At 39.9% G+C, this 13,883-nt stretch overlaps 1 protein-coding gene across 1 annotated transcript; it reads left to right on the top strand.

The window, feature by feature from the left end:
• Window positions 1-4,053: 4,053 nt before the first annotated feature.
• On the top strand, window positions 4,054-13,771 carry LOC113171901 (receptor-interacting serine/threonine-protein kinase 2). The gene is made up of 11 exons (XM_026374640.1): window positions 4,054-4,639; window positions 5,314-5,467; window positions 6,048-6,203; window positions 6,492-6,649; window positions 7,280-7,329; window positions 7,470-7,631; window positions 8,468-8,553; window positions 10,045-10,146; window positions 10,248-10,326; window positions 10,500-10,700; window positions 11,067-13,771. The coding sequence occupies exons 1-11, from the start codon at window positions 4,440-4,442 to the stop codon at window positions 11,453-11,455; spliced, it is 1,737 nt and encodes a 578-aa protein (XP_026230425.1). The 5' UTR covers window positions 4,054-4,439; the 3' UTR covers window positions 11,456-13,771.
• The last annotated feature ends 112 nt before the right edge of the window (window positions 13,772-13,883 follow it).

Genomic DNA, 13,883 nt, shown 5'->3' with positions numbered 1-13,883 from the left:
ACTACATAAGATGGGGTAATGCAAAGGTTTCAGACTTATCAATCATCAGACTTGAATCATGTCGAATTTCACCTGCTGAAAAGGACTGAAGGCATTAAACCCAAATGGCTTCAGCGTATAGCACACACGAGAGAACTGGTCTTGCAAGTTTGTATACTTTTAGAGAAGACTGTAGGTTTTTCTGTTAGCTTATCTGCATCTTCAATTTTCCCGCTGTTCATGTAATGCCACTGGCTGAGGTGAGATGTGTATACGTACACTGCCAAAAAGAGGGAAAGACCTGCAAGCCAATGTGAGTGTATTTTCCCCTTTAACAATATTTATTTTTATTCTTGTCATTGCTCTTATTATTAGTCCACGCAGGCTTTTTTCTGATGCGCAGTTCTCAGTATGTTTTTCTAATGACACAGTACAAAACAATTAACCATGTGCAAATGCGTGCAGTGCAGTATGAATGTGGCCTGTTTCCAGATCTCTTCATGGTCTCCCATGTCTCAGACTGAAACAGAACGACGAATGACAAGAAACAAAATGGCTCTTCATTCTGATAATTAGGGTAATGTGAACTGTTACTGACTGCTCAAGAGGAAAACATCCCCACTCTGATTTCAAATCGAGAAGAAAATCTCAGTCTGTTATCAAGGAGGCATTCACTGTGTGTTCTTCTTTAGAGAAATAACAGTGAGAGTGATCAGAACAGAACAATATGCCCACAGTGCTCCTTTCATTCAGATGCAGCTTTTTTACTTTTGGAAACTGATATTACAGCGGCACCCTCTGGACATATTTGTCTTCAGTACCAAACTCTGGTATAAGTATGTTGTGGGAATCCCTTCAATATGCTATCATCCCCATAAACAAGCTCACATTGCAGGAAAGGAATAGACTTCTCTTTAAGGGCTGTGTGAATACCCAGTGAGGGGCACAGCCATTTGTTTGTCCTGAAGGAAATAGCTCTGCAAGGTGTTATGCTAGACCAAGTGTGCCTGTTCTGCCCCTGAGCTTCTTTTAGTTGATGTCTTAGAGTGGAATCATCCAAAATGAAAACGTGCTCACTTAGGCAAATGAGGCAGGAGAAGTATAGTGATTGCTGTGCTCCTGTGAGCTTGTTATATAATCTATAATTGGTGCATGAAAGTCAAAGACAAAAAAAGGGAGCAAATATGAAAACAACCTGAGATCCACAGCAGAATATGAACTAATCAGATGATGTGTGATGTGAAATAATACATTAATTAACGATGGATTTTCCATTAATTCAAAATAATTAGTTTTCTATTTTCACTACTAGTTTAAAAGTGGGAAACAACGTATGAAACTGTTTTTGTGCTGGTAGAACTGAGGTGAATATTGGAGCAGTAGGGGGTCATTGACCTTGGTCCTTGGATTCCTTGTCAGCCACCGTTACAGAAGATTATCGCCAGTTCCTCATTTCCATCTTGGTGTTCATACTTTTATTATTCTATAGAATGACAGAAAGACATTCAACGGTTTGTGAAGAAAGTGACATAAATCTGTGTATGAAGAAATGATTTCAGTGCATTGTAGCGGAACATGTTGTAATACCTTTTTTCATTTTCTATTTGTGTCAAAGGACTCATATTTGCTTGACTTTTTTCACCAGCAGGTCTTCTTCTGTGCCAAGCTCAAAATGTCAACTTCTCTCTGGAGTTTCCTGTGTAGACCATATGATTTTTCTTTCTCACAAAAAGTCTGAATACAAAAAAAGACGCTACTGCATTTCTGAACCCAGATAACATTCCTGATGTTTAGCACCAATTCTGCAGTAAAATCTTTATAGTTGTCTTTGAATCAAAGACTGAATAGTAAGAATTTACTTATCATGATGAACCACACAAAGAAATATGAGTAACTTATTTCTTGATGCAGCATTTTACTGATATAGTCATAGTCATATAGTCATCTAGGTTGGGAGCCCTTCTGCAGCACCCAAGGCTTCTGGATGTCTTACCCAGGGAGTACGTACTGGATGATGCTTCAAGAGCTACTACGTGTAGGGAAAACCCTCTTAGTCCGGGACTTGCATTCTTTAGTTCAGGAATAGAACTGGAACAAAGAAGGCATTCATCTACAGTGGCCTTGGTGAGATTTTGATTAACAGAAACTTAAACACTATGAACACAGAAATACACAAGGACACACACAAACACAGTAACAGCCTACTTACAGTAAAAGTACTGTCAGTCAAATTACCCGTCTGACAAGACAAAGCTACCTGAACTATGCAGGGGTTGGCTTTTTGATAATCTGGCTTGATCATCAAAAACACAAACAGCTCTTTTACACGTCGTGTAAGCAGCAGTAATAATGTGGTATGGTATTTGTCGACACCCTGTGCTTCACAGGAGATTCAGATTAAAACAGATGACAGTAACCACAGTCATGTTCACAGTCATGTTGAAGTCTGGTCAACAAGACCGGAAAAGAGCTCTTCCTGTTTTGATAAAGCAATAACAAGCCTACAAAACGTCACAATGAAACAAAAACCATTTGAATAATAAGATGAGATTAAATAATAATAAATAAATAAATAAATGTTGGAAACAATTATGTTATTACTCAGTAAATATTAACACTGCTCCTGCACGCACATAGGCCTAAACAATTAAACCAATAAAATAAACTGAACTTCAATTGTGATTAGTGATATCAAAATGAGTTCATGAATCCATATGCTGAAAACATGTACACATACATACACATACAGTTTATCAACAGTTCGAAAAGTAAATAGCAGAATCGCTTGATTTGTTTTAGCACAACAAAATAAAGTATTTATTATCTTTTAAATGTTGACATTATTTACACAATCGGGTGTTTATAGGAATCCCCCACGTTTGGGGAATTCCAGGTAAAAACCCCTGATATTAGCAGACGCGTTCACGCTCAGTCTCTCTCTTCCCGTGAAGTACGAGGCTGAAGTTGGCATCTGATTCGTCGCCACAATCCCGCAGTTGATGGGAAAGTTAAGAGAAACCTGAGCTTGGTTATGGTGCTGGCTTTTCTCCAATATGTAAACTTTTATATTGTTGTAAATGTGTATTGGACATTCTAAAATCACATTTAAACTTATACACATATGTATTCACAAAGCTTCCTAAGCCTAAAAGATGCTCCTAATGATGAAATTCAACGAAGGATCTTAGAATTATAAAGTTTTGTTTTTTTTAAGTTTTAAAAACTAATAATATTCACCAAGCGTCTTAAAAGAGCTCCTAAGGTTAAAAACTGTTTCTTACTTTTAAAATGCTTAAGAGTTTCAAAAGTGGTGGAAGGACAGAGGAAGAAATATTCTCCAAACACTGAATGACAGGGTGTAGATCATGTAGAGATGTGTGTGGTCGATCTCATGAGAGATGTGCTCACACCTCCAACCCAACACAGTAACAACACAAACTAAAACATGATAATGACATGAGACAGTGCAGCATTGATGACTTGTACCTGTTGCGTCCTTCAATAAGCAGAGTGATCGGTTTGAACTTAGCAATCATTTTTATCTTTACTGGGATTCTGAGAAAATGTCAGCGAATGAATTTAATCTCTAAGACAAACTTTCAGACTTAGGAAGCTGTGACAAGGCCTCTGGTCCAAAGTGGTGTAGATGTGGGAGCAGCAATTGTAAGCGTAACATTTTGATTATTTGAATAATGTTTGGGGGGGTTGTGTTTTAGAGTGATTCTACAGTATGTAGTACATATTAACATTAATAAAAGGATTCAAAGAAGGAGAAAGGGTCAATCTTTAACCGGACTCTTTAACTTTCCCTTTAACAGCCACCTCTGAATGTACGAATCAGATACCAACTTCGAAACCTAATGTAGAAAAGATGTTGTAAACCATTTCTGTAAACTGCATCGAATCCTCTTTGGACGTGTACCCATGCTTATAATTCGTATTTGAAAACTGGTATATGCGCCGAGGCTGTTTGAAATCTCGCAATGCAATAACATTAAATGTAGGCCCGCTGTGGGAAGCTGTGAAAACCTTGGGTCGTGAACGCATCTCGTAAAACCCCGGAAGCGTGCCGTCACTAGCAACAACAAACCCACCTGCCTTAAATGACAGCTGGGCTACGTTAGTCTGCGACAGCTGCTTCAGAGGAGCCTGGCATCGCACCGCCAATGCACAAGGACGTGAAAGCGCATAATCTTTGACTGGGGTCGTTGGGTCCACGGTGTTTTCGTCGGTAAACGCCTGAACCGTTTCTCGGTTGTTGTTTTTTCTAGCCGCCGTCCCCCCCCCCCTCCCTTCTTAGCTAGCTTAGCTGGCTGCGCGCTCAGCGACATGGTGGCATGCATGTGATTGGGAGGGCTCCTCCTCACTGCGTCCATCTGAAAAAGTAGTTCTGCTTTCAGTGTCTGGCTTAGCGGATGATAAATCTATAGAGACTTCCAGTAAAAGGATCACAACCTGCCATGGAGCCGTCCGCGGCGATGGGCTGTGTGAATGTCGGCAGTCTGACCAGCACCTTGGCGGTGATCCCCTACCAGAAGCTGACCGACCTGTACTACCTGAGCCGAGGGGGGTTCGGCACCGTGTTCAAGGCGCAGCACTCGGACTGGAGGACCACTGTGGCCATCAAGTGCCTGAAGCTCGACTCTCCCGTTGGAGAAAGGTAGCCTGCCCGCCTCATACAGCAATTTAGGCCATGCAGTCAGCTGACAATTAAAATCTACTCTGATACAGAAGCTCGCATAGTTTTGTTTGTTTGTTGTAGCTGTTAGGTTTGAAAAGCCAGGATCTACTGTACACTCAGGTGTCACACTTGCAGGTACATTTGAATTAGTTGCACCTGTCACTGCTCTGTCTGTGAAACAGCTGCAGGACCTGTTTCTTTATAACATAATCGTCCCTCCTTTGTGAAGTTCAGCTGAAGCTTGCTGAGATCCACACATTTAAAGCTGAGTGGGTCACGAAAGCTTCTTGGTACATGTGTGGATGGTCAATAATTCGGTTCCATCATTCAACTGGATTTTAGTGGGATGACGATGTGTCAATATTATTGTTCTACATTAAGATGCTGGGCAACCTGTGTGTAGTAATAAAATGAGTGTGCAAAACAGGTGATAACATGACATATATCATTTGGTAATAACCCTAAAATGTATAGATTAATATCCTGCACAACCTACAGCCTTGATGAGAACTTCTTTATTTCAGTTCATGTCTTTTTCGTGCTTCCTGTGCCTGTGTTAACACAAACCACTCTATGTATGTTGCTACTCTATTTGGAATCACTATCACTGTCTGGTGTTTGAGACTGACTCTGTGTTGTTGGCTTTGCTACAGAGAGAGGAACTGCCTTCTGAAAGAGGCAGAGGTGCTCCACAAAGCCAGATTCAACTACATCATCCAGATCTTTGGCATCTGCAACGAGCCAGAGTTCTTCTGCATAGTCACAGAGTATATGAGCAATGGATCCCTGGACCTGTTGCTCCATGAGGTAGCTACAAGTACAGTGACATCATAAACACTCAGATGGTATTAAGAAAGTACAAATATAAATTACACTTCTTGGGTAAAGTTGTTTTCCTCTTTCACTCACAAAAGCAGAACTAAGTCATTTTCTTTTTGGTTCAATGCCACATTAATGCTGAACCCTGAGAATATTAGACAGTTCTTGTTTTTGCTCACATGTTGTCAAAATGACCATGATATGAAATTAAACCTGTCTTTTTGTTCTTGGCGAGCTGCACCAGCTCTTTCTTTGTCTCTTTTATGTATCAGTCATCATGTGCACGGCTGCCATAGCCCGTAGCAAAAGTGAAACTTGCGAGTATTCGAAGTCTCTGATGAAACTTTCAAACTACTTGGGAAAGAGAAGCTGAACAGTGAGGACAGCAGACAGTTATAGTTTAGGGAAATTCCCATTTGACTTCATTTTGTGCTCTTGGATCAGTTATTCCTGTGTTTTTTTTTTTATGCAGTGTCACACATCCTCTAACTCTGCACTTGTCTAAACACGTGTTTTATGATGACTTTTATTGACATTCTTATACATGTTCTGATGTCTCCACCTGCAGAAGGAGATGTACCCTGTTCTCGCTTGGCCTTTGCGACTGAGGATTCTTTATGAAATTGCACTTGGGGTCAACTTCCTTCACAACATGAACCCACCGCTCTTACACCATGACCTAAAGACACAGAACATACTGTTGGATAGTGAATTTCATGTTAAGGTGTGTGTCTTTCAGTCATAAACTGGTACAAGGTGAACTGTGTGACAAATGTATGACTGTTATCTACTCTGCTACTTTCATGACTGTATATTTGTGTGATTAGTAGCTCACTCGTTGGCCCATAGAACTCATGCAATCAGGCATCAGTCAGTTATTCTTTCAGGCAATAATTACACCACTCTCACAACAAAGCTAATATTCTTGGAGCCCCTATCACTTTTTTGATTCGATCAACTAACTGTCGTGCTAAACGCTAACATGCTGCCATTCTCTTATTGTTCTGTCCAGATTGCTGACTTTGGCCTTTCAAAGTGGCGGAAGTTGTCTGTCAGTAAAGGCTCGGGGTCCAAGCCCACAGAGATGGGGGGCACAGTGATCTACATGCCCCCCGAGGAGTATGAACCATCCAAGTCCCGGCGTGCTGATGTGAAACATGATATGTACAGGTGAGTGATTAAAAATAGAGTGGACAACAAGAAGTGTGTTCTCCATTAAACTGGATGTGACATACGTCCATAACCTCTGTGACATGTAAATATGTTTCATGCTCCTGACTGAACTATTGGACTGACAATATGGGTACTTTTTTATTTTTTATGTCACTGATAAAGTAGATATTTGTCAATTGCAGGTGGCATTGTGGGAAAATGAGTTTTTCCTGTCTAGCAAGGTGAGACAGTTTGACAGTATTGGATTGAATTGTTAACATACCAGAGCAGAGCACAGTGCTGGCATTTGTGCCAAAGGGTAGATCACTCCAACATACCCAGCACAATGAGATAGCAATGGTCTTATTCCAGGAATCTGTCAGAGAGAGGGAGTAATACAGTTACAGTACAAAAAACAAACGAAAAAAGAAACCAACTTTCATTTGTGGCTGAGTTTGAATCTCTCCAGCCTCTCAATGTGTTTGGGCACCAGGTTTGAATAGTTACAACAGGTCAGTCAGTCACGACTCTTCCTTTTTGGTGCGGTTGTCGTAAAGTCCCTCAGCTCTAAAGGGGAATGCCACTCAAAAAGGATTATGCAACACTAATTTCCTTTAACTGTGCCTCTTCTTGATGTTTACATTACAGCTATGCCATCATTATGTGGGAGGTGCTGTCGAGGCAGATACCATTTGAAGGTATCTCTTTTTTTTTTTTTTTTTTTTTATACCAGAATTTAAGGTGTTCTTCTTTAAACCTTCTTCAGTTTACCTGCTCTTTGACTGAGTTGTCAAAGTGCTTCCGGGCTAAACTGGTGTCTGCATGTCTTTGTGGTCAGAGGTGACAAACCCTATGACGATCATGTTCAGCGTGCTGCGCGGTATGCGTCCTGACACCAGCCTTGATAGCCTGCCCCATGAGATCCCGGGCAGAGAAACCCTCATCAATTTAATGTCCTGTGGCTGGACTTCTAACCCTGATGAACGGCCTTCATTCCTCAGTAAGCTCACACAACTAACCGCACTGCAGGAATTTGTTTTTGGCAGAATTTTCCATACTCAGCCTGCTCAAAAGCCTGTGAACTCATCTGTACTGGTTTGACCTCTTTCAAAGTTTGGGGTTAATCTCTTCATGTTGAGTAACAGCAAAATCCTCCTTGTCACTGTCAAATGCTACTCTGACGAAACCGTGACTAAGTGTCAGCTTCCTGTCACATTCATAAAATTCGCTCTGCTGTTTACACTGAAACACCACACGTCTATTTGCTTATTACACATGAAATGATTTTTGTTAGCATTGGTGAAATCTACCTTGATATTAGGTCACATGAACTCCTTTTTATCACGAACACTAAAATAATCTTTTTAGAAAACTGGACCAGCTTATGAACTTAGATATGTTTCCCTCTCACATGTGAAAAGAAATCATTCATTGCTTATCCAAAATAATGTATAATAATTAACATTAAAGCTACAGCATCTCACTGTTTTTTAATAATTTTAGTAGAAATATGTTTCAAAATGTCTCTTATTGTGGAGATGTGCTGTACCCACACAAAAGTGGCATTAAACAGCACAGACCATTGAAGTTCCTGATCATCACTGTCTTGTAGTAACTGTACTCCGCCCAATCTGGGTAACTGTAGGTTTCCACTTTACTATACTGTGCTTGTCAGCATCTCACTAAATGTGTTAATAGCATGCCAGTATAACCACATGTGACTAAAAATCATAAAAATTACCACTAACTGTTAAACGATAGTTTTGTCCTGTATTGTTGAGATGTTTTTGTAGTATGACGTGCAGTAACACTGCGATGTGTTTACTGCCATTACAGAGTGTTTAATCGAGCTGGAGCCCATGGTGAGAAACTTTGATGAAATAGACTTCCTGGAGGCTGTGCTGGAGATCAAGAGGTCAAAGGTCAGTCAGGAATCTTCATGCTGTTTGTGTTTTCTTTGTAGGTGTTGTTTGGGGGGGGCATTTTATGTCTTTATTAGACAGTGAATATTCAAGAAATAAAACTGGATAAACTGCGTCTGTCATGTCTCAGTGGTGTTGGGTAATATTGGTCAGGATTTCGAGCTGGATTAAAGAATCCGTCCTCTCTAGGAAGTCAGAGTTAATAATGATATCTGATTTCGTCACACAAAGAAGTACCTATATGGTAGATGTGTAATCTGGGGCAATTTGAATTGTACTATGACTAATGAAGTAATGGGACAAAAATGTTACTTCATAAATTCCATGAAATATATTCTTCCCTTTTTCAGTTTTGGTGTGTGTGGGTTTGTATGCACGTGAGTGAGGCTATTACCCACTCAAAAAACAGTTTTTACTGTGGTTATCGGTTTTGAGAGCAACAACAAAAACAAAAGTTTTTTTAGATAAATGTTTGATGTTCAAATGTTTCTTTTGTCTCCCAGCTAATGCTAGTTGCTCTTATTTCCTATATTTCAAAGTCTATAAAAAGTCTAATGCAAAAAAATTACTTTGAAAACACTCAAATTACAGTACAGTAGCAGGAAAAAGTTAGTGAACTTTTCCAAGTACAGTATTTTTAAGCTGATAAAGTACAACAGTTCTGATGTTTCGTGTTTTTTCAACACATCTACTAAACATAGTGTGTGATGGTGTAAAAAGTAAGTGAAACACTGAACACCAGCTGGAGTCAGGTGTTAACCTGGGGCCCGCATTCACAGACATTCTGTAAATGCGACAAGTCCTAGCTGGGAGTCCCAGCCTTAAGGTGATTTAGGAAGCCTCAGCGAGGAGGTGTGGCTGTTTTGCTGCCTCTGAACCTGAACAGGTTGCCATCGTGAGGGGAAATGTTTATCTAGATTTCCCACAGGATCATGTCAGGGTGTCTGTCTGCAAGCTAAAGCTCAGACGACACAAAACACCAAAGTACATGTGAACTTACTTTTTCTTCTTCTTGTAGTAATGATCTAATGTTAATATTTCCTATTGCTATTAACCATGTGATGAACAGTGCCTGGTGTTCCCTCAGACCCGAGAATATTTTTGTCATTCTCTCAGAGTCCTTGTTTGACAAGCTCTAAGTACCTGAACCCCCTGTTACCCCGTTTGGTCAAGTGTGGGACCCTTATACATATAAAAGTGTATCTTATATAAAAGTGTGTCTTTTTACACTGTCCCGTCAATTCAGCTTGCCACAGGCGGACTCCACTCAAGTTCTAGACATGATCACAGATTGGAGTGCCACAGTAAACGATCTGAATACCTTGAAAATGTACCAAACAATCAGGTCTTCATACTGTAAAGTGAGGGGATAGGACTGTAGCGAACATCAGTATCGCGTTTTACTGTTTGATCTTCATAAATCTTCCCCAACAGTGTGATTAACTCCTCTCTTCTCCATTTATCATCCACTTTCTCTTCTTTTCTCTGCAGTTGAGGCAGAGATCAGGCTGTTGTGCAGCTCAGTCAGTGAGTGAGAAGAGGAGTGGGGAGGGAACCCTGAACATGCTTAACGACAGACCCAACCTTTGGCCGGTCAGTAACCACTCATCTTTACCTACATTCAGGATAATATTACGCACTTAGGACGTTTGTGTTGATGTGTGAATTTAACATCGCTGTCTGCTCTGCCACAGGAGAGCTCCACCTCAGGCTCAGGCTCTGACATATCACTACCAGGCGCCCTCACCAGCAGCAATGCTGCACCCTCTAAAGGTAATAAATACACAACTAATGTTTCCATCTCACTGAGAGTTATGTTGCTGTGAGTCAGATTTTGTCTTTAATTTTATAGAACATTTAAGTGAGTGGTCTTGAATTGATAAGATGGTTAAAACACAGATGAGTTTGTCGACTTCACTTTGTTTCTTTTACTCTTTCTGACACAGGTGAGCTTTCATCATCATTCATAGCTCATACTCTGGAGCCTCCCGAGTCTCTGAAGGATCACTGCGCAGTCAACAATCTGAATGGCTACCAGAGCGCCAGGCCCCTGAATGACCTGAATATTCCCCTCAAACACGGTCTACCTGTCACTGAGTGCGAGACTCAACTGGATAACCTTACCCTCAAACAGCCTCAGCAGCAAGGTACAAGCACTTCAACAATCATGTCTTGCCTCCTGTGTTTATGTCTCATTTGTCTTGATCCAGTTCTTCATGGTGAAGAGGAGGTTGTCTAGTTTAACCTATGATGGCGACACCTTGAAGCTGCTTACTATGTAGAATATGTTGATCCTTATTGTTCAGGTTGAGAATGGTGCTTGATAAGACAGATGGATGTGGATTACACTATATGTTTAGATATAACATGGACACATGGACGCAGTTTTTCAAAAACTTACTGTAGATGTGTGAAAGGGTTAATAATAATATCCCTAATATAATACAGTACTAAAAAGAAAATAATGTTTGGTTATTTTACCATGACAATCTCTTCTTTCTCCTCCCTCACAGAAGATTACTCTCCCCCACAGCACCACTTTTCGCCCTCACAAGGCCCAATTGCCCAGTGGATAACAACACGACGCGAGGACATCGTCTCCCAGATGACAGAGGCCTGTCTCAACCAGAGCTTGGACGCTCTTCTGGCCCGCTCCATGCTGATGCGAGAGGATTACGAACTTGTGGTGAATCAGCCCACACGCACAGCAAAGGTCCGCCAGCTCCTAGACAACTGCCACAGACACGGTGAAGACTTTTGCCGCATTGTTGTCAGCAAGCTGCATTACAACAAGATGATGGGTCTGATGCCGTACCCGCCTGAAATTACCTCCCCTATCACAGCCTTCACATCCAGTGCACCCACAATGTCCATGTCCTGCAATATCCCCAGGAACATGTAGCAGCAGTCACAACCAAGCAATGGAAACAATCCAGATTTTAGACTGAACCACTTACACTACAGTTAACTCTTAATGGATCCGTTGACGTCAAGATGGTCACTACGGTTCAACATGAAGAACGACTGGTTGAGTAGGAAGAGTCACAGGTACATAGCTAAGCTATTGGCTTCAAATTAAAAATTCACTCATCAACTAAAGATGACAATTTTTTTAATTCTGTAGAATCAGAATCAAAAGACTGAATGTGTGATTTAATTTAACAATGTTGTGGATTAAATAAGGTGATTTATTTATAGTCCTTTCATTCTCAGTGGATGTGCTGCAGGGTTTGTCAGGCTTTTTGTCTTTGAAGCTCAAGTTACCATCAAGTAACAATAAAAGTAGCCTAGTATTTGTGTGTGTGCACGTGTGTGTGTGTGCGGGCGCGCGTGTGTGTACGTGTGTTTATGTAGCCTTATTTGTAGAAGGCAAACATTTTTGATACACTCAGTTGATCTGAGAAACTTACAGGAGCACTGTTAACATGCTGGAAAACCTACGGCCAAAATAAGGTTTACTCCTATTATAGCAATCTTATCTTGATTTAGTCATGGATTAACTTTCCTGAGCGTGTTTACCACCTGTGTGTAAGTTAGTGTTTGGTCCTGGCTGCGTTAAAGCACATACCCTATAAAAAGTTAGTGTGAAAATGCATAATGAAGTGTGTGCAACAAAACCTGAAAGCTAATGATAACAACCATGTGTACCATGCGTTTCAGAACACGACTAGCTTCACATCACTCGGCTGAAATGTTTGAATGAGTTGGATTTTAGTAGCTTGTAGTCGTGCGACTGTGTGGGAAATTTTTTGGTCCCTGCTGCCTGGACTGTTTTCTTCCCTCTCTGTGTCACTGCTAAGCTAAGGGAGCCGAGTGAAGAGGAAGTTGAGATTGTAATATAACACCCGCAACGTGAGGGGTGAGTGTGTCAGCATGTCTGTGCGTAGATTAATAGTGGACCAAAGTGATCTGTCCTTGGATTGCTTTTGGCCTTCTCAGTAGTGGCCTCATTTCTTAGTGTTCTTAATTATATTCACCTAAGACACTTTGTAAAACTCGTTCATAGGCTTCCAGTTACAGTTCTTCCATTAGAATAAGAGCTAAGATATATTTTATATTTATATATATATATATATATATATATATATATATATATAAATCTTAGCTTGTAGTATAAGTTTATTTTTTATCCTGAAGAGTTGCTCTGCAGAAATGTAAGACAACTGTAAAATCAAACCTCTTTTGCTTGTAGCATCATATCTTACACTCCAATGAGTTTATTTATTACTCTTGACGTGTCACTTTTTCTACTGTGGTTATGATGCATAATCTGCTCAAAATGAAAGTAACACGGATCACTAACATTCAGCAAGTGAAGTGCAAGAAAACACATTCACAATAAAAGAGTAGCACTGGTTTATGTGTTTGAATTAGAGGAAAACCTGTTTGACAGGTCAGTCGCGCCAAAATTCGTTGGAATTGTAGATAAAATAGGACGTTATTTTCATTATGGATTAATTGAATTACCATTTTAAAATTACAGTATTGCAGAGGTTGCATTTACACTCTGAACATCCATCTATTCAATACAGAATAGTGGTTTCTTGTTGTCCTTTAGTTCTCTATAAATACTCCACAGCTTCTCATTACGTCGATGCACAGGTTCCCCATCATTAGTTGGACAGTAAATTGTAATTCAGTAACACATGTACTCTGTAGAACACAGTGGTAAATGAGTCACTTTAGGAAGACACTGTTACAGGAAATCGTACACAATGATACAGTTTAATGTCATTTGAATGACAACAGGAAGGCCAAGCAAGGTCCATATTCTTCCTCATTGGACGGCTTTCATAACTGTGCCTCATATTCTATTCGTGGCCTCAACTACAGCGACGTGTAAAAGCCTTTTACACTCTTATCTAGCAAAGTTGAGTCAAAATATTACAAATTTGGTATCCTAAATATGCTGTAACATATTTTGTATGGTAGATGATAGGTTCATCTTTATGTGTATATATATGTTCATCTGTGATCTCTAAAGATATAAGCATTTTCTTTTTTGTTTAAAGTGTTTATATGATATTCAAAGAATTGTCTACTGCAAACTACCGGCCTAATTTAGTGCCCATATCATTGAAAGTGTCAGTTTACATAACAATAATATTATAATGTGTCACATAAAGTTCAGTTGAGGGGTAACTGTGGTTTCAACAGAAACTAGGATTTTTTCATATATTGTATTAAACTCTCCAATAAAATGGGTAATCTGTTTTTACTTCTGTCTGTGGTTCTCTTTTTTCATGATTTCTCTTTTTAATATTGTTATATTGTTGCTTTATATTCAAATACATATATATATATAAATATATACTTATATATAGTAATTC

Source organism: Anabas testudineus, chromosome 17 (genome assembly GCF_900324465.2).
Source record: "Anabas testudineus chromosome 17, fAnaTes1.2, whole genome shotgun sequence".
NCBI lineage: Eukaryota > Metazoa > Chordata > Actinopteri > Anabantiformes > Anabantidae > Anabas > Anabas testudineus.
The sequence above is the reverse complement of the archived record's forward strand: the minus strand, read 5'-3'. Positions and strand labels throughout refer to the sequence as shown.

Excerpts from the sequence above, each read along its gene's own strand:
- LOC113171901 (XM_026374640.1), top strand. The coding sequence starts at position 4,440 with ATGGAGCCGTCCGCGGCGATGGGCTGTGTGAATGTCGGCAGTCTGACC. Across the intron at positions 10,147-10,247 it reads ACAGACCCAACCTTTGGCCG|GAGAGCTCCACCTCAGGCTC; the intron begins GTCAGTAACCAC and ends GCTCTGCCACAG. Across the intron at positions 10,327-10,499 it reads CAATGCTGCACCCTCTAAAG|GTGAGCTTTCATCATCATTC; the intron begins GTAATAAATACA and ends TTTCTGACACAG.